The 19600-nt window shown below is 40.8% G+C and overlaps 1 protein-coding gene across 1 annotated transcript; it reads right to left on the reverse strand.

Moving 5' to 3' along the window:
* Positions 1-450: 450 nt before the first annotated feature.
* LOC144664472 (protein maelstrom homolog) lies at positions 451-18794 on the reverse strand. The gene is made up of 12 exons (XM_078525621.1): positions 18616-18794; positions 16239-16355; positions 15392-15476; positions 14767-14913; positions 14227-14268; positions 13835-13965; positions 13214-13268; positions 8128-8287; positions 7190-7252; positions 6100-6326; positions 4664-4963; positions 451-2518 (listed from the first exon to the last, which is right to left on the reverse strand). Exons 1-12 carry the CDS (start codon positions 18757-18759, stop codon positions 2250-2252), a joined length of 1740 nt encoding a protein of 579 aa, XP_078381747.1. The 5' UTR covers positions 18760-18794; the 3' UTR covers positions 451-2249.
* Positions 18795-19600: the final 806 nt, after the last annotated feature.

A 19600-nucleotide genomic window follows, 5' to 3' on the forward strand; every position in this document is an offset into this window, starting at 1 on the left:
CTCGCAAGTGAAGAATCCCTGTGATTTGGGATTTCCACCTGTTGTTTCACACGACACAACTGGCGGAAATCTGTGTTCACAGGCTATCGCGCGCTTCTCGAGCCTATCACAGAAAGTGGATCCTTACAACAGCCCCAAAACTGTAAAATAAATTTGTGTTGTTGATGAAGACTTCTAGCCTGCGAATACAGTCGCTTCTCTTCGCTCCCAGCTGGTAAAGCGACCGGGAGCAAAGAGAGGAGGCTGTATTCGCAGGCAAGTACACTTCTTAGCTTAAGATTTAATCACTTACCCCATTTGCGGACCCTACTCAATGGATGAGATCTATATCATAAATTGTAATTTTAAAAAGCATTTACAATAAAAATAACTTCAATGATCTTGTAATGAGCAAATTTCAAGGGCAAAAGAAAAGCTAGTTCCGTTGGAAGGATGACAATTTACAACAAATAATTATAAAATAAGCTCTTTTTTCGAATTTATTCATCTTCCACAAGGTAATGCTTGATTAACAATAACAATAACATTTGTTTGTACAAAGTAAACTATAATAACATTCTCAAGAAACAGATCATCATTAATTTATTGTTTGGGAGTCTGGGAACCAGCCAATTCAATGTACACGATGCTCATTCTCAGTCTCCCAAATAAGGCTAAAACTGAATCATTCTCATCCCCAGAGCTGCTTGATTTGATTGGCTGAATGTTAACAAAGGGAGTTTTAAATTTAGCCAATCAAATCAACCGTATTAAACTTTTGTAAAGGGCTGTTTCTTTTGTTAGCGTTCAGCCAATCAAATCATGTCCCCAGAGCCACTTTCTTCTTGTGCACAGGTTCAGCCGACTAAAAGGGACAAGCGGCTCTGGGGACGAGAATGAAGCTGAATAGCTTGGGAAGAGAACAATATTATTTTAAAATCTTCAGTAATTAATCTTAGTGGCAACTTAAGTTGAAATTATATGGAGCATCAAGGAAATACTTGAGCAGTGTAGGAACTAGATCACAGAACATGACCTACATTAGCTCCAAGAATTCTTAAATATCATAAAAAATCTTTAACGATTAAGATGTAACAGTAATATTCAATTGTTAAGTTGCAAAACATACTGTAAAAGCTCTGTTAAAACCCTTGGGACAGGAGGCTAAATAGCAACCTTGTTCCCAGGGTCTACTCCGCTTTCAAGATGGCACCATTTTAAAAACTCGTCGCCAAGAAGACCCTGGGGACGAGGTTGGCTGAATAGAAAGGGGGCTTATTTCAAGTCCAACACCATTAAGTACACAATTCAACCAAAAAATGGTATTTTACTCTTAAGAGATTTACACTGTAGCGCCAAAAAACAAATATACGGGTAAGTAATATTGTGTTCCTGTTTGCTTACTGTATTAGTTTACTAACTGGGAAATTGGGGGAGGGTTTTTTTTAGAATAGAATAGTAGGTGTATAAGAATAGAGTCGGGCTTAAAAATTTAAGAGTGCTTGGGGGGGGGAACAGAGCTGTTACAGTAAATTAAAACTTATCTGCAAACTAGTAACTAGTAATAAAATAGGGATCAATAAATAATCAACTCAACAAAAAAGTTTTTCGTTAGAACAACTTTGAAACTGAAACTTCTCTTAACTACAACATCAATAAAGCGGTGACAAGGTATTATTGATATTAATAAATTTGATATAAACTTGACGGGATAGCACTATAAATACTATTAAAATATATTTGACTTTTGGCATTAATGGCATTCAGAACCCAACATAACTCAGAGAAGGCAAACACAGTAAAATGCCAACATAGTAAAATAAATACCTTCTGATGTATCAGCTTTCAGAAAAATCTACAATTATAATATTATTCACCCTTCAAGCCCTGATGACAACATACAAATTTTCTTTACTTGTTTAGAACTAGTTGGGAGAAGTCAGAGATGGGAATTGGCACTCGCCCATTTGGGTGAGTCTCAATTCTTCTGGGCGAGTATAAATTGTACATATTTGGTGCATTTCTTAATTTCATTCACCCAGAGGGTGAGCACCCTTAAAATTAAGTTTCTATCCCTAAAAATTTGGTCATACATGTATATCAAGATATTTTTTCTTTTTAGTGATAGTTTGTTAATTCTAACTTGTAGCCTGCAGTAGTTTTAAGTAAGACTGACAGCCCGACAGACCGCTGTTGTGTTTTGAGAACATAAGGAGAAACAAGTTGCTGGGCTTTAGGGTTAGTCACAAAATGCTCCGAAAAGCAAGCTGTCAGTCATTTAGATTAAGCGAATTCATCTGCGATGCTACTCCACTCCCTCCCTGCCAGGCTTGCTGTTGCCAAGCAGATGGTGGCATTGGTGCATGTACTGGCGCTGGTGGATTCATTGCTCCAGCGTAAACCTTTGGTTTGGTGACAGGGGCTCTTAACGCTCCTCGTCCAGCAGGGCGGGGTTGAGAGTCTGCTCTGGCCCATGCTGGAATACTGTTCATAGAAGCTGAAGGCTGTTCAGAGGCAGCGATACTGCTCCAAGATGTATCTTAGGTAAGACAAAAAAACAAACAAACATGTTTCATAAGGTGCTATTAAAGCACATTGAATTTAAGGCCCTTTGCAGAACATGGTCAAGTGACCTTGTCAATCATAAAAGTATGTAGTAGTGCAAAATGGCTGCCAGAATGGAAAGAGCATAATTAAATCATTAAGGTCGCCAATCTTGAGACTGCTGGTGCTTAAGTGTGATGTTTTATAGTTGTTTGAAAGTTTGAAAAATTTGAAGGATTTGTATGCTGGATTGACATGATTGACAAGGTCATGTGACTGTATTCTGCAAAGGGCCTATTGATCCTTCCTTAATTTTAGTCATCGCGATGTGACTTTCCAATACTCAGTTTGAATTATCATGCAAACATCTTTCCCAATGGTTTTTTGCTCCTTGCTCCCGTTTGATTTAGCACTGTTTTTTCATCTAATTTGCAGGTAACTTTTCACCGCTATTGTGTAAAACAAACCAACCTAATTTTTTCATGATCTACACTCTTTTATACAATAACCTGAATTCTACGCGCATTTTGATTGGTTCTTACTTATGATTTATTAGAGTACAGACGCATAGATGATGTCACGCGGTGGTGTGACTCGCGCGCGCGATCAGAGTTCATAGTCCAAAAAAGAGTTTTATTATATAAAACAAATAGATTCAATTTTGCCGTTGGTCTGTTCAGTTATAGATCACAGAAGATGTCAAAATGTGGTAAGAACAACAGTGACCCACTCGCCTAGCGGCTCGTGGGCCACTTTTTTTGTTCTTACCACATTTTGACGTCATCCGTGATCTATAACTGAACAGACGCACGGCAAAATGGAATCTATTTGTTAAATGGATCATAGAAATGACACCAAACAATGTCCAAAACTTTGCAGTGAAACCACTTGCCTAATGGCTTGTAGATTCACTGCTTGAACATTTCATGATGTCAATTCTATGGCCGATAATAGGGGTTTTGCTAAAAGCAGGCCCACGGCCCATGGCCCGCGGTCCACTTCACGGCCCGCGGCCCGGCGGCCCACCTCACGGCCAGTGGCCCGCGGCCCACCTATATATACATATACCCCTAAAAGCTGTTTGAAGTGCCGACAATGGCCCATATTTTCTACACGAGCGAGAAAATACCACAAGTATTCGCGTGGGCGCATAGTAGACGAGGATCATTTTTTACTGTTTCTTCCCCTTTTTGCACTTTGATGGCAAATTCGCCAAACTGATTATGAAACTCTTGAACGGATGGCTCCCAAATCTCTTTTTATCGATAGGATAGCAACAAAACCCGAACGCCCCCATCTTGTTTTGCTTCTTCGTTCTCGCCCCAGTCTCATATTGACGTCGGATCGAATGCCTGGTTACTAAGCTACGAACGTTCCGCAAACGCACGCCCTAGTTGTCACACAAAAATGCATGGTAAAACCGTGTTTAATGAAGAAATATCTGTCAACAAATACCAAAAAAAAGACCAGCCATACGTCAAAGTTGGTGTTCATTATATGAATGAGCTGAAATTGTGGGTAAGACTGAAGTATTTTCCTTTTCAATGTTAAGTGAGTTCACGTTCGATTTGCGATGAAGAAGACTCCTGAAGATTCGACTTTGGATTTTCTTTGATTTAAGCTTATAGGTGGGCCGCGGGCCGTGAGGTGGGCCGCCGGGCCGCAAAGTGGACCGCGGGCCTGCTTTTAGCAAAACCCCGATAATAGTGTAAAGGTAAAGGTCAAGTCTGTGTGCGAGCCTAGTGGCCCATCAGGCCAGAGCTCATCCCAGTTCATGGCACAAAATGACTAGGAGTATTTCCACCCCCCTCTGGGTGAGATGCTAGTCCATCACAGGATTACCCTTGCAGTAAATTTGCGGGTACCCATTTTTCACCTGGGCGAAGAAAGGCTCTATGAGAGTCAAGCATCTTGTCGAAGAAGAACACAATGCAGTGCCTCAACCAGGGCTTGAACTCAGATTGCTTGATCTGGAGTCCAGCGCACTAACCATTAGGCCACCACAAGAGTGTAGACCATGGAAAAATGGTGGTCGATTTGTTGTAAGTCCTAGGGCTGACCTTCTCTAAGTACAACACTTGCCCCTGGTCAATAAGAGTTATAATAAATTTATTTATGTATGTCATTGTTTTACACTCACCTGGTCTCGCTGAAGCTGTTGCACCTGCTGCCATACCAGGAAGGTTTGGTCGCCGAAGGGGTTGACTGGGTTGACTACCCCACCCTCTTCCTCGTCCCCTTCCCACTCCGAAGCCTGGCATTGGTTGCTGAGGCTGGGATTGTCGAGGAAGCTGCCAGGCTGCAGCATGCGGAGGTGCTTGTGCTCTACTGTTATATTCAATGTCGTCATCATCATCATCTTGTGCACTGTAGAGGCTCTGTTGATCGTACGTAGGTCCTGAGCGAGTGTAGACACCTTGATTGTTACTGGAGCTGGGACCTTCAAAGAAAGAAGACAGCATAAACAGGGTTCATACTCTTTTGAGCTTTTGAAATTTCATGACTTTCCATGACCTTTTCCATGTTTTTCTAAGCTTTCCATCACCTAAATTTGACCATTTTTCTTGATAATTTTCAAAAATTATCTTGATTTTGGGTATGTTTTTACCCTTTTCCTCACAAAAATTAACCTGCCTAATTTGTACTGTACAATCAATACCATTTTCCATGACCCACACTTAAATTCCATGATTTTCCAGGCCTGGAGAACGAAATTCTAAAATGCCATGACTTTCCAGGTTTTACACGACCTGTACGAACCCTGATAAAGTGGATGATTTCCTTTTGAAAAATTGTAACACATGAAACTACTGGTCAGTGTTAATAGCTTTCATTTAAATGGTCATGAAACAGGTTTTATCAACAGAGTTAAAAGTTAGAACTACCTTATGCAGCATAGCAGACATTATGATATTAAAGTACTGCTTAATAGCTTTCATTTGAATAGTCTCAAACTGGAATTTCTTTCACAGACTTCTTAAACTAATTAATAATGTATCAAGTCAAAACAAAGAAAATCATAACTGTGAAGGTGGTTTGAATACAAAGTCTTTGGATACCCGGTGGTTTGGATACCCGGTCTTAAGTAGCATGGATATTTACGATTTTTTTCTCCATTTACTCTGTAGTTTTTGTTTCAATTGAGAAGATTCTATATCAAATACTCGAGACACTGTTTCATTGGTTATCCAAACACCTCAAATATCGCCAAATACTCCGCTGCTCGAAGTATTTCCAACTCTCTTCTTCATGTTTCAATATCCGATGAAACACTTCTCTTGTAAAAACGTCCATTTCATACCTCCATGAATCAACCACCTGGAAAAATGGACCTGTAACCAAGTGGTTGATTCATTAAGAAATAAAAATGTTACTCTGGTTAAAAATTTGTTGTAAAATGTTCGTAAAATATCCGCAATGTCCCACATCCACAATGTCCGACTTAGGAAAAATCCCTTTGGTAGGGGAGGTATGAATAATTATTTTATTTGGAACTACACAATTAAGACTTCACAAACAAAATTGAAACAGCAACAACCACAACAACATGCAAAACAGTTACTGTATGTATTGTACCTTGGTTGCTAGCACCTCCATTGTAGTAACGATAATCTCTTGACGCAAAAGGACCATTATCCTGCACAGACCTTCTCATACCCCTCGGTTGCGCTTCCTCCTGATTGGACCGACTGCTTTCTGCTGGCTTGATCACAGTACAGAATATTCCGTCAGGCCTCTCAGGTAGATGACTTGGAGTCAGCGGAATGCCGTAAACTGAGCACAGGAAATCTGACATGCAGTAGCTGAAAAAAAAAAATAACATTCTTACCCATTTAGTACCTAGAGGATAATGCATGGTTGCGCAGAGATATGAAATTTATCTTCCAGTGTTCAAATCGATAGTAAGATATTGATTTGAACACAACATTATTCTGTTTATAATATAAACATTCTAATTACAGTGGAACCTCGATTTAACGAACCTCCATATAACGAAGTCCTCGATATAACGAACGATCTTTTTCGTCCCAGTAATAGCAAAATATATGGAAAAGAACTTCGATATAATGAAATCTCGATTTAGCGAACACATTTTGCCAGTCCCTTGGCCCTTCGTTATATCAAGGTTCCGCTGTACGATGTTTTTGACCATTTTCCGAAGATTTTCAAAATGTTGTCCGAAGGTCGTATGAATGTTCCCGAACATTTTCCAAACTTTTCAGAAGATTGCCGATGGAGATCTGAGATGTTTCAACTAAATATTGATTAGCTTTGTCTCATTCGGCATTGAAACAGGGCGAACTTGTCAGAAAATGTTTCTAAATCGATATTTTCACATGTGAAGATAACATGTTATTCTCACATGTGAAGACATGCTTTTTTTGTGCGAAAAATTACCTTAGTATTTCACTGATGTTTGTATAATAAAGTAACATCTTTGTCTAGCATTCAAGGTTTGCTACATGAAACAGAAAATTTTTACCGGTAGTCAAGGAGGTATACACATGCATGCATTATCTTAATCTTTGTAATAAGATACCCACAACACATCTTTCTCACTTCCCCTATAGATTCCAAGTAGTCATCTAACTTCTTCTCACAATTCTCATGGCAATTTTGATGAAAATAATTTGTAAATTTAACGGCAGTGTAGCTTATCTCTTACCAGTAGCGAAGGCATGTTCCCAGAGCACAAAATTTCACCTCTTGTTTTTCATGCCAGTCACACCTAAAAATGTTTCACACAGTCAGTACATTAATCAACCGAATAGATGCTTTTGAAATAATGATGATTAATGATGGCTTTTTCAGTGGGAGATACAGTTGAACCCTGATACAAGTTCTCGGGGGGGGGGGGGGGTGTTCGAGATACCTAGGATAAAACAAGTGACAGGGGGGGTATCTAAGATTTTTGTTAGGTGGGGGGGGCACCACTAAGGAATGACATAACTGACTGGGGAGGTTTCTGTGTATAAGAAAGCTGTAGGTCATCTCGGGGGGGGGGGGGAATCTCTTTACATCTCGCGCTAGATCTGCCTCTGAGCGAGACAATGACCAGAAGGGCAATAAACAAGTTTGAGATACTGAGAGGTTTAAAGATGAATTACAGTCCGTACTGCGCAATCTCGGCTGCAATGTTTATGTGAGCCCACACGAAGGGAATGTTTACAAGCAAAACTAAAAATTCCGCGACAAACTTACCTTTTTCTTCATTATTAACGCCAGATATCCTTGCAGAACAAATAATAACGAGTAGAAGAACATTGACGCTATTTCAAACCGACGTTTCAGCTCATCGGAAACTCTTGAACAAAACGAACTGTAATGGCGGACTAAAAAACGTCATATATGCTGTCACCGAAGTGTAACGTTTGCACAAATTCAAAACAAAAACGTAAACAAACCCCGAGTCTGCGCAGTACGGACTGGAAATCAGCTTTAAAGCCAGGGGGATGTAAAAGAATAATAATTATTTTTTTAGAATGGATAAGATAGTTTTAGGGAGGGGAGGGGTTGGTTGTGAAAGAACAATATCTTTAGGCCCTAAAATACCCCCAACCCCCCAAAACATCGACACATAGCAATCAATTTGTCCAAACTTACCTTGAATTAGGTTCATAGTCAAAAATGGTACTTGAGAGAAGTTCTGTTGCCTTTGATTTTGAAATTCCCATGGAGCTGCCAGAGCCGGCAGTGAAATGTGCATGCAGATCACAAACAAGCCCTTCCAGCTCGAATACCTTTTTTAATTTGTTTGGCATCTCTAAGATAAAAACAACAACAAAACAGCTGTTTCTGACAGAAATAGATTAAAGGTTAAATAATTACTATTCCTACTCTATGTGTAATATAATGAGGTTAAATGCGATTTAACCAAGTTAAATAAAGCAATTTAACCAAGTTAACCACAACGAGTGGGTAGTCGGCTGTCCTGGTGGTCAGCGGTTACTAGCTCTTGTCAGGCTCAGTGCGTTGCGTTCTCGGACATGACAGCGTGGTGTCAGGTCTTCGTTCAATGGAGGGTTTTCAGAGATGTTTTGCGAGTTTTTTCTGCGTTCACGGAAGGATTTCACGGGCCTCTAGCCCAGTTTGTCAATTCTTTTACATGCACGTAGTTTGCAGCCGTGTTTCCATTCGTTCCAGGTGGTTCTCCGCGCTCCGACGTCGGTTTGATAGTTATTCATGGTCCGAATATACACAGAAGCGTCGACGTACAAGCGGCTGGCCACGCTGCCTGTTAGGGTTTAGCTTTCCATTTGTTGTTCCGCTCGTCGTTGCCAGCGGCTTTGTTGCTCCGTTGATCGTTCTTCTGCAGTCTTCTGGCTTAAAAAAACCTCTGTTGTAGCGTTGGTCTTGGTCATGCCTGGAGGTATCGTGTTATCGCGTTACCGTGTTGGTCCTCGTTTTTCCCGCGCAAATCATTTTCTACAAATCAGTTACGGTAGTTTGCGAGCGTTTTTTCTGCGTTGCTCGTTTGCTCTATGTAACATATGAGGTAGGGACTATAATTATTACAGCACATAGTCGTTTTGTTAGTTTTATTGCGTGTTGCCTATTTAGTTTTGCTTAGCACAACATTATTTTATGCGGGCATTGTACTACGGCTTTTTGCGTGTTGCCTATTTAGCTTTGCTTAGCACAACATTATTTTATGCGGGCATATTGTAGTACGGCTTTTTGTTTGCCCATGTTTACTGCCAGTTTTTTTTTTTGTATTTCGGGCTTGGTAGTACATCGTTTTATGCATTTGCTATGTTTTTTAGATCAGGCATTCAAGTATTGCATTTTAGTGTGTGCGCTGTTGTCTGCTTTAGTTCATATGGGGTAGCTTGGCATTTTAGCTAGTGTTTGCTGTGCCAGTTTTGGCATTGTTATTGAGTTTTTAGTATGTTCGCTGTTGTATGTTTACTGTAGTTCAGGCATTGTAGTGGCACATTTCTTTCAGCGTTACGGGTTTTGCTGTTGTTTACTTATCGCAGCGGGTTATCTTTATCCCGGGTCTTTATCATGTCTTTGATCCTCAGCTGGGGTGTGTTAGCTCAAGGTGTAGCATGGCATGCGTTCTTGGGCATTTCACACTGGTCTTACGGTTTACCTGTTTAGTTCAGGCGTAGCAGGGCATTTTAGGGTTGAACTGTCATCTGTTTTTAGTTTGGTATGTAGTAGCAGTCTGGGGGTTACTTTGCTTGTTTAGTTCGGGATTTATAGTTGTCTGCTTAGTTGAGCTTCGCATGGTATGTTTTTTAATAGTGGTGCCTTGTTAGATCAGGCATGGCATGGCACTAGGGTACCTTCACAGATTACTGGTTCCCATTTTGTGCAGACTTATAGCAGGGGATTTCTGTTGCCCGTCTAGTTTGGACATAGCAGGGCATCTTAAGGGGCTTACTGTTTTACTTGTTTCGTTCAACCATAGCAGGGCATTTTAAGGGGGTACTGTCGTCCGTTTTAGTTTGTTGTTTGTTGTAGCATTTTGGGGGGTTACTTTGCTTGTTTAGTTCAGGCTTCGTTACCTATTCAGCCTTCCCATGGCAGGGCTCTCACGGGGATATAATTATATATAGATATTTTTAATTAGGTTTTTATATACTTATTTAACTTAGTAACAACCAGGAGCTAGCTGCTCTGTAGCTGGTGAGGCGTTGTGTTTGGCGTGGTCTGGCATTCATTAGCGTACTTTGAGATACAGAGTCTGTAGCTAGTAATGGGTTTGTTTGGCGTTAGCTTGGTATTGGCGGGGTGTTTATCAGCATACTTTGACGGGCTCTGGCACTTACCGTTAGTGGTGTGCAGTCGCGTTTGTATCTGTGCGCCAGTCCGTGTGCTTGTAGTCTTACTGTGCGTAGTGCTTAGGGGTTCCTTGTTCGCTGTATGATTACCTAGCCGACAGGTCAGCTCAGGCAGGCATGTGTCTGGTTACCTATTCAGCCTTGATATGGCAGGGCATTCACGGGGATAGCATCCATAAGGCCTACTTTGCTTACAGGTCTAGCCAGGCATTAGTTTGGGGCTCGAGTGGTTTACAGTTTCCTGTACCTTGTGGGCAAGCTTAGGCACACGTATATCTAGGCCTTTTTTTTTTTTTTTTTTTTTTTTTGGGGGGGGGGGGGGCGCTCAGGCATAGCTTACATTTTTGCATGTTTTTTCAGGCATAACATGGCATCTAGCTTGATTACTCTCTGCCTGTTCCGTTGCCAGGCAAAGCAGGGTGTTTGGGGGTTCCACATTTGCCTGGTAGCTTGGTTTAGATGTGTTTTTTTTAGTATGTGTCCTGCTTGGGGGGTTAGATAATTTAATGATATTTTACATAGTTTATGACGGGGAGCAAGCTGCAGCTATTGCAGTTAGATGTTGTAGTGGCGTAACGTTTGCAGCGGGTGTGGCGTTATAGCGTGTGTGGTGTGTGTCATGTTATATCCTGTTTATAATAGAGGGACTCCAAGGTTACTTTCCTTTTTTGTCAGGCATAGCATGGCATCTAGCATTCCTGCAGTGTACTCTGCCTGTTCCGTTGCCAAGCATAGCAGGGCGTTTAGGGGTTCTACATCTGCCTGTTAGCTTGGGTTTAGCAAGCTGCAGTTATTTGCAGTTAGGCGTTGTAGTGGCGTAGCGTGTGTGGCGTTTTAGCGTGTGTGGTGTGTGTCATGGTTACTCATTGCCTGTCATGTCATGACTGTCATGCATAGCAGGACTCCAAGGGGGTTTACTGTTCCTTTTTTGTCAGGCATAGCATGGCATCTAGCATTACTACAGTGCACTCTGCCTGTTCCGTTGCCAGGCATAGCAGGGCATTTAGGGGTTCTACATCTGCCTGTTAGCTTGGGTTTAGCAAGCTGCAGTTAGGCCTTGTAATGGCGTAGCGTGTGTGGCGTTATAGCATGTATGGCCTGTGTTGTTTTAGCGTGTGTGTGGGTCATGTTTACTCATTGCCCGATGTGTCATTCTGTCATGCATAGTGGGACTCCAAGGGGGTACTGTTCCATGTTTTTGTCAGGCATAGCATGGCATCTAGCATTACTACAGTGCACTCTGCCTGTTTCGTTGTCAGGCATAGCAGGGCATTTAGGGGTTCTACATCTGCCTGTTAGCTTAGCTTTAGCTTGCCCGATGTGTCATGTCTCTCAGCATAGTGGGACTCCAAGGGGGTTTACTGTTCCTTGTTTTTGTCAGGCATAGCATGGCATCTAGCATACTACAGTGCACTCTGCCTGTTTCGTTGTCAGGCATAGCATGGCATCTAGCATTATACTGAACTCTGCCTGTTCCGTTGCCAGGCATAGCAGGGCGTTAGGGGTTCTACATCTGCCTGTTAGCTTGGGTTTAGCATGCTGCAGTTGTTTGCAGTTAGGCGTTGTAGGGGTTGTAGTGTGTAGCGTTATAGGTTGTGGCGTTATAGCGTGTGTGGCGTTATAGCGGGTGTGGCGTATTAGCGTGTTTGGCGTTATAGCGGGTGTGGCGTGATAGTGTTGTATCAGTTAATCATGCAGATGGATGCAGATGGGTGCCTCGGGATGTGGGTGGTGTTCGGGGCTATGGCTTCTCAGCCATGAGCCCCTTGCTCTGTTCTGACCTGGTGGTCAGCACAGAGATCCTTCGGCTTGGCGTGGGGGCTCATGGCTGTTTTGTTGGGATTGCCAGCCTTGGCAGCTTTATCCTATCTGGGGAGGGCCGGCTGACCTCAGTGGAGGCCCTCCCGGGTATCCCAGGCACCCATCCTCCATATTCGCGAGGCAGTGGTTAAATGAGGTTAAATCATTTAACCAAGTTAAATAAAGCAATTTAACCAAGTTAACCACAACGAGTGGGTAGTCGGCTGTCCTGGTGGTCAGCGGTTACTAGCTCTTGTCAGGCTCAGTGCGTTGCGTTCTCGGACATGACAGCGTGGTGTCAGGTCTTCGTTCAATGGAGGGTTTTCAGAGATGTTTTGCGAGTTTTTTCCCCTCCCTCCCTCCCTTTCCTGCTTCTTTTTATTAGTTATAAATTCATTTTTCCACTGATTTAATCAGTGTGACGGGTGTCTGTGCGTGGGGGCTCATGGCTGTTTTGTTGGGATTGCCAGCCTTGGCAGCTTTATCCTATCTGGGGAGGGCCGGCTGACCTCAGTGGAGGCCCTCCCGGGTATCCCAGGCACCCATCCTCCATATTCGCGAGGCAGTGGTTAAAGAATTTTAATTTCCAGTTTCGACTTTTTATGTGTGCTCAGAACAAAATTATTAAAGAAGCCTGTACTATAATGGTCAATAAAATTATGTAGGTAACAGAACAAAATTATTAAGAAGCCTGTACTATAATGGTCAATAAAATTATGTAGGTAAAGTCTGCTTTGAGCCTAGTGGCCCCAGTAGCATGATGCAACTAGGAGTGTTTCTACTGCCCCCTGGATGGGATGCTAGTCCATCACAGGATTACCCTCAGCAGTAAATTTGCTGGTACCCATTTATACAACTGGGTGAAGAGAGGCACTATGGGAGTAACGAGTCTTGCCCAAGAACAAAATGCAGTGCCCCCACCAGGGCTTAAAGCAAGACTGCTCAATCCGGAGTCCAGGGGCAGTGCACTAACCATAAGGCCGCGGCACCTCCCATACTTTTTATCTGAACTCAAAACAAATTTATTGAGAAGCCTGCACTCTGATGTTCTTTGAAACTACTTAACAGTACTGCAGAAATCTTTTCTTCTGTTTTCTAACCTGCGTTTCTTGCCAACCATTGCAGACAGTACTCAGTTTGTTTTGTTTCTGAAATCTGTGAAGCAAAACACAATTTAACATGATTAATATCATTTAATCTGGCTAATAATATAAAACAATGAAAATAAATAATAAAAGCAGTATTTATATAGCACATTTCCAGACGCTCAATGCGGCTTACAACACTTTGTGGGGGACTTTGACCAGACTGCATTAAACAGCTTACAAAAGAATAATAAAGGGAAATTTTTTTGCAAATGCCCTCAATGTAATTTTAGCCCGACCACAACACCTGGAACTCCAAGCCCTACACTTTGCAATGAATGTGTGGGTTCTTTAAAGTCCCCTGCTGACTATAACAATGAAGATGCAGGAAACAGGGCCTATGGTTTATCATCCTTACCCGAAAAGACAAGTCAGAATTTTGTCTAACCATTTGCAGATGTCAAAGCAAAGGCAGCACATTCTTCTCAGTCATTTTAAAAGCCTGAGTGTTGGTCCGGTCTGGGGCTCAAACCTGAGACCTCACGCACGGTAGTCCAGCCCTCTATCAACTGAGGTAACTGGTCGGCGGCATAATAAATATAAAATATATTAAATCTTTGGTCTTTCAATGCATACCCTGCAATACACAGGAGGAAAGATAGCAGTCTGTTCTGGATTGACAAAACGTAAGAGGTCCAGCCAAATCTTGCGATAAGTTTCATCTTTCTTAGCCAAACCTTCAACAGGGATCTGATGAGTCCTCTCACCTAGAAGAAAAAAAGAATCCAAAAGTTATTCTCGCCCTGTTTCAGACTTTTTGAGGACATATTTTGGGTTATGAAAGGTAGCCTGTGTACAGCCGTCACACTCCGCTTAAAAAAATCGCGATTTTTTTTAGTGGAGCAGGAGGGCTGTACACAGGCTAATGAAAAAGACACTGGGTCATTCTTCTTGGATAAGACAATTTAAAAGAAAGTTTTCAATCATGAAAGAAGCCAGGGAAAATTGCAAATATCAACAACACTCACTTGTACTCATGGCCGTGTATCGAAGGCCTACTTTGATTTCACCTGAAAAAAGACAAAAGACACATGAAAGCGTAGATTTTTTGGTGTTTTACCATAGCCCTGAGTCAAGATCTTCCCAATTTGGGAAGAGGGCATAATAAAATCCATTAAGCACAGCGCCAAGAAATATTTCTTGGCACTGATGTAACCTGACTGAGTATGTTTCAAAACTGCAGGCTACATGACAGAGAGTTAAATGTCTTGCCCAGAGATGTCACTAAGGGCCAGCTGCCGGCTAATTAAACCCGCTGAAATAGAACTTAAATCCGACTGAAATTTCACATAAAAACAAAGACTTGGGTAAACTTTTAGAGCTTCCAAGGCCAAAAAGCCAGCTGGGCTTGTTACTAGTGATGACCTGGCTTAGTGCTTTCTTAGCTACATCCCTGCTTGCCCAAGAACACAATGCAGTAACCCCCACCAGGGCTCAAACCTCTCATTTTGGTTAAAACACTCAATCAAAAATCATTATTTTATGATAATATATGTATTTCAACAAACCTGGTTTTATAAAGTAGTGCATTTTTCGTAAGATCCCTCCATTAAGGGAATACTCCACTGCACCAATCTCACCAGGAAGGTATCCTTCATCAGGCAGATCATAAAATGACATGAACCCAACCATATAGAATCTTTCATCACAGACAGCTGAAAAAGTGTATGAAAAGTTATCCAGATTGAATGTGTTGCTCCAAAGAATACCCATAATTAATCGTCAAAACAGAGAAATGCAATGGCGACTAAATATCTTTGAACAGCGGCTACATGTATGTATGTTTGTTAAATCTCTTTGCTCTGGTTTGATTTATCTGAAGAAAACAGTTAAGAAACTCACCAATAATGTCCAAATAGAGAAGAAAAACACACCAGCAAGGCTAAAAGAACTCTTGAGAGCAAAGAGGAATGCAAGATTTTAAAATTATTGGCACTGTTTTGTTACATAATTTTTCAGCACAGAAAGGGAAGCCTTGAGCCATGCGGCCCATACTGCCGTTGCTTAGCATGATGTGTATCCCGGTTTTGGTAGCATTAAGCGGCTAAGAATATTTTTACTCCCCCCTGAATAAGGTGCTAGTCCATTGCAGGGTACCCCCCCCCCCCAGCATTATGTTATTTGATCACAGACCTCGCCCAGGCAGCCATCCCCTCTTCACCTCTTCCCTTTCTTCCTTTCGCCGTTTCTCATTCAAACTAACTGTATCCACACGTTTCTGAAAAATTCAGGAAAAGTCAGGAGTGATTAAAATCATGACTAAAGTCATGCAAACCATCACAAAAGTCATTTTCCGAGGTAAGATAGTTTTCGACAAGGCATAGTTCCTGGCCCAGGGGGGGTACTCCGGGATCCAAGTGACGGGGATGTGCGAAGGATTTTTTTGGGGTCGAAATTTTCGATTCCGGGATTTTTTTGGGTAGGAGAATTTGGCAGGTATTTTTTGGGTGACTTGATTTAAATAGGGGATTTTTTTGGGTATTAAAATCAAACTAAAGTGCCTTGGCGCGGCCTTGGCAATTTAGGGGTAATTTGACTAGGGATTTTTTTGGGCGTTTTTTTTTTGGTCCAGGGATTTTTTTGGGTAATGTCGGGAGACTTAGGGATTTGTTTGGGTCCTGAGTTTTGCCTCCATTCAATCATCCCCGTCACTTTGATCCCGGAGTACCCCCCCTGGGGTTCCTGGCCAAAATGATAACAGTCATGCTGATCCATTGGACGAATACAACATGCAAAGAATATAATGCAAAGCTACAGAACATTACACTTGCTTTTAGTGTTACGTGCAAAGTTATCTCTCTACACCCATCTTTCGACATCGTCTTTCGACGTGCTGTTTGAAATGAGACAATCAAAACAGATGCATACTGGTGTTGGCTTCATGCAACTGAGCCCACAAGTTCAGAAGGTCATGCTTGTGGGCTGTGATTGGCAGATTTCGATCCGTCTTGTTTGTTTAGCACACAGTGAAATAACTTACTGAAATATACTCTCCAGTACAGTCCATCCTGTCATTTCGAGCAGGGCGATATTTCTTATTTGCTTTATCCTGGCGTGCCATTTCTTGATAAACTTCCTTCTCATGTTCAGGTAGCTCCTATAAAACAGAAGATAACAATAAAAATATTTTCATTTGGCTCATGCGCAGGGCATGTGCATCAATAATACTGTATTATTAACCTGTTAAAAATATTATTTACATCATCAGGAAACAGGCTTTTAGCCAGGATTTAAAACGTGGGGGTCCAAAATTTTTATAAGGCCTGACTTTGTCCCCATAAGAGGGCCTGACGAGCATGCAAGGTGTTTTTCTGCAGTTATGAGTGCAAAGGTACATGTATCAAAAGATTTCCGAATTGGCTAAAAAACCTCTGTATACAGTTATTCATATAAATTTTCTCTAAAAAGTGGCCATCCATTGGACTCCTGGACTCCCACCTGGCTAAAAGCCTGTCGGGGAGATGATGACAACATGCCAAAAATGTTTGGTTTCTTTTTAATTGTACAACTTTTTAGTCTTGTAAATAATATAATAATATTATAATTTACTAGTACTTTCAAAAATATTGAAAGAAAATAATCATTGACAAAGTGAATATATGAAAGACATCTACGTCACATGCTGGACATTAGGACCCACAATTCTTGGCTTTCGTGTTATGTCATAAAATTCTGAAATCAAAATTCATTGGGCCTGCTAAATTTTTGTTGTCATTAGACATAAGATAAACTAAAAATATATCGTTTTGCACATTTCCAGATCGATAGTGTCATTTGTTTTTTAAACAGAGCATTTAGAATATTAGAGTTCTCCGTCGTATGTGACATCAAGCTGAGTGCCGTGACAAAGCTGTTTTGTTTGAAAAAAGGCCTTTCCTTTCCATTTTCAGCAGATTGAACATTTCAGATATAGTAAGTGGTGTTTATGTGAAACTGTACTAGCTCATGAGCCAAAGATTGCCGCTGTTGTAAACAGAATTGAGTTCCAGATGGTTTCTCTAACATCATGGCGGCCATATTTGTGTCCCTCGGAAGGACACAGTTATGGCATCTCCATACTAAGCTTTATAAATTTGCGTGGAAAGGTTCGGCGAATAACTCGCAAACGGTACACCGCACAGACCTGAAACTTGGAGAAATTATTTATCTATTTATCGTCTATAATATTTGAAATTCATAGCTTCTGTAGTTGAATGGTTTCGAATTTATTTTTTGATTGCGTGACAGTGAAAACCAGCAATTGACCTGCTTTTAACGTACCAAGGCCTCATAGCTCAGATTGTAGAGCAACGCACTGGTATCGCTAAGGTCATAGGCTAAAAAAATGCAATTGCTTAAATTGCTTACATAATGCAAGGATCATTTCATTCATTTTAAAATGATCATTGTTGAGACAAAAAGGGTTAAACAGCATGACCTTACACAATTAACTACACAATAGATTACAATGCCACTATTCATTCAACTACACATGTTTGCATGTGCTTGTGTTTATGTAGCTGGTTTATTATGTAGTCTTTATAGTCAACTTTGAAATATTGAGCTGTTAATTTTATACCTTATTACTAAACTTATCTTCGCTTTTTAAACTTTAAAATGCTGACTATAACAGAAAAGAAAATTCAACCTACATGTAGCTTGGCGAATTCAAGACATTTAGAAGTTTTTTCGGAGTACCGTATTTTCTCGATTAAACGCCGGGCCCCGAATAAACGCCGGGTCTCCAAGTTGTATTTGAAAATAAACCCCTTAGACAATTATTTAAGGTTGAATATGCTTTAAAATTAATGTCTAATTATATAGCTGTCAAAAATAATGAATAAAAATCATTTCTTACAAACATAGGGCTTGAAAAAACTCCTGAATTCAAATAAACGCCGGCCCTTTAGGGCCAAGTTTGAAATAAACGCCGGGGGCGTTTAATTGAGAAAATACGGTAAATACAAATTTTGTAAAGGACACTAACATCTTGATAAATTAAACACATGTAATCTTGAGAATAATGACAATTGTTTCGTAGGAAGACTAAATGAAGACAAAAGAAGTGATTCACTCAAATTAACATAATTGAAAACTAGACCCCAAGCCAAGATCCTGGTTTTTGCTGCTAAATGTGCGCACTAATCGATCGATCTTAGAAGCTTTGTTTTTTGCGACCTCCAGTTATCATTATTAAATAAACCAGGTAAATGCCTACCATAAAATTTAGAAAAACCACAATCTTTCAAAACATAAACCCTTTTTTAACAAAAATGTATCTTTCCCATTTCTATGTAAATTTGTTCAACGCGTGCAAGAGAACTTTGAGGAAATCTGCGGTAGCTTGCTCGATCGTCAGATAATTTTTACCGTCATACCTTCCAACGAGGACCAGCTATTTCTGCTAATGACTGCATTCCATTTTCTAAAACGACCCCTTGCCTTTCTAGCTGGGGTCTCAGAGAGACCATAAAAAAGTAGAATGGATTCCTTGCTTGATTATTTTTCTTCTTGTTCGGCATCTTGTCAATGTGCGATTCGACGACGAGTGATTCAAGCAAGTAGTGTGAATCTAGACCTCGTTTCCAGGTAATAGAAACGCTTGAAAGCGAGGCGAAATGGTATTTCCACCACCCTCCCCTCCCCGCTACCTGATTTTTGGTCCTGTTTATTGCAATTATTTGTTTGATTGTTTTTTTTTTTTTGTGGTCGTCACCACATGCATATTTTCAAATGTTTTGTAATTTTTGGTGGAATGATAAGGCAATGGTAGTTCATGGTATGTATCAGTTTGGACTTCCTTTTGGATCATGTGACACAGCAGGCAGATCCTGCATTGGTTCAATAGGTGGTTTTCACTGTCACGCTGCGAAAAAATAAATCCAAAACTATTGCGTCAAAACAATCAAGAATATTCCACTTAAATATTTGTAGAAAACTCAGTTGTCCAAGTCTCTGTCTGTTCATTATACAAAATGTTTCTTGCAAATTTAGAGAGTACAGAGTATGGAAATGCCACGTTGGAGGCTGCCCAACTGCTTGGGCTCCAACATGGCGGCCGGAAATCAATAAAAGCATCTGGCATGCATTAAATTCTGCTACCAAAAGTGGTCAGATCACCTCATGAGCAAGTAAAAATTCACATAATTAACACTTCTCTCAAAACGTCAACTGTTCAGATTGTTAAAAATCACAGGATGAGGCTTTTTTTAAAGGAAACATGACAATCTTCTGGTGGCCATCTTTGACCTTGTGTGGCATGAAACTCCACAAATATTCAAGATGCTCTATCTTAAAAGACAGCGAATGCTATCGAGCTAAAAACCTTCAACAAGATATTATATTAAGGACATCTAATAGCCA

Source organism: Oculina patagonica, chromosome 8 (genome assembly GCF_052425735.1).
Source record: "Oculina patagonica isolate OP01 chromosome 8, crgOcupat, whole genome shotgun sequence".
Classification (NCBI taxonomy): Eukaryota; Metazoa; Cnidaria; class Anthozoa; order Scleractinia; family Oculinidae; genus Oculina; species Oculina patagonica.

Excerpts from the sequence above, each read along its gene's own strand:
- LOC144664472 (XM_078525621.1), bottom strand. The coding sequence starts at position 18,759 with ATGCCGAACAAGAAGAAAAATAATCAAGCAAGGAATCCATTCTACTTT. Across the intron at positions 16,356-18,615 it reads TAGCTGGTCCTCGTTGGAAG|GAGCTACCTGAACATGAGAA; the intron begins GTATGACGGTAA and ends TCTGTTTTATAG. Across the intron at positions 4,964-6,099 it reads TGGAGGTGCTAGCAACCAAG|GTCCCAGCTCCAGTAACAAT; the intron begins GTACAATACATA and ends CTTTCTTTGAAG.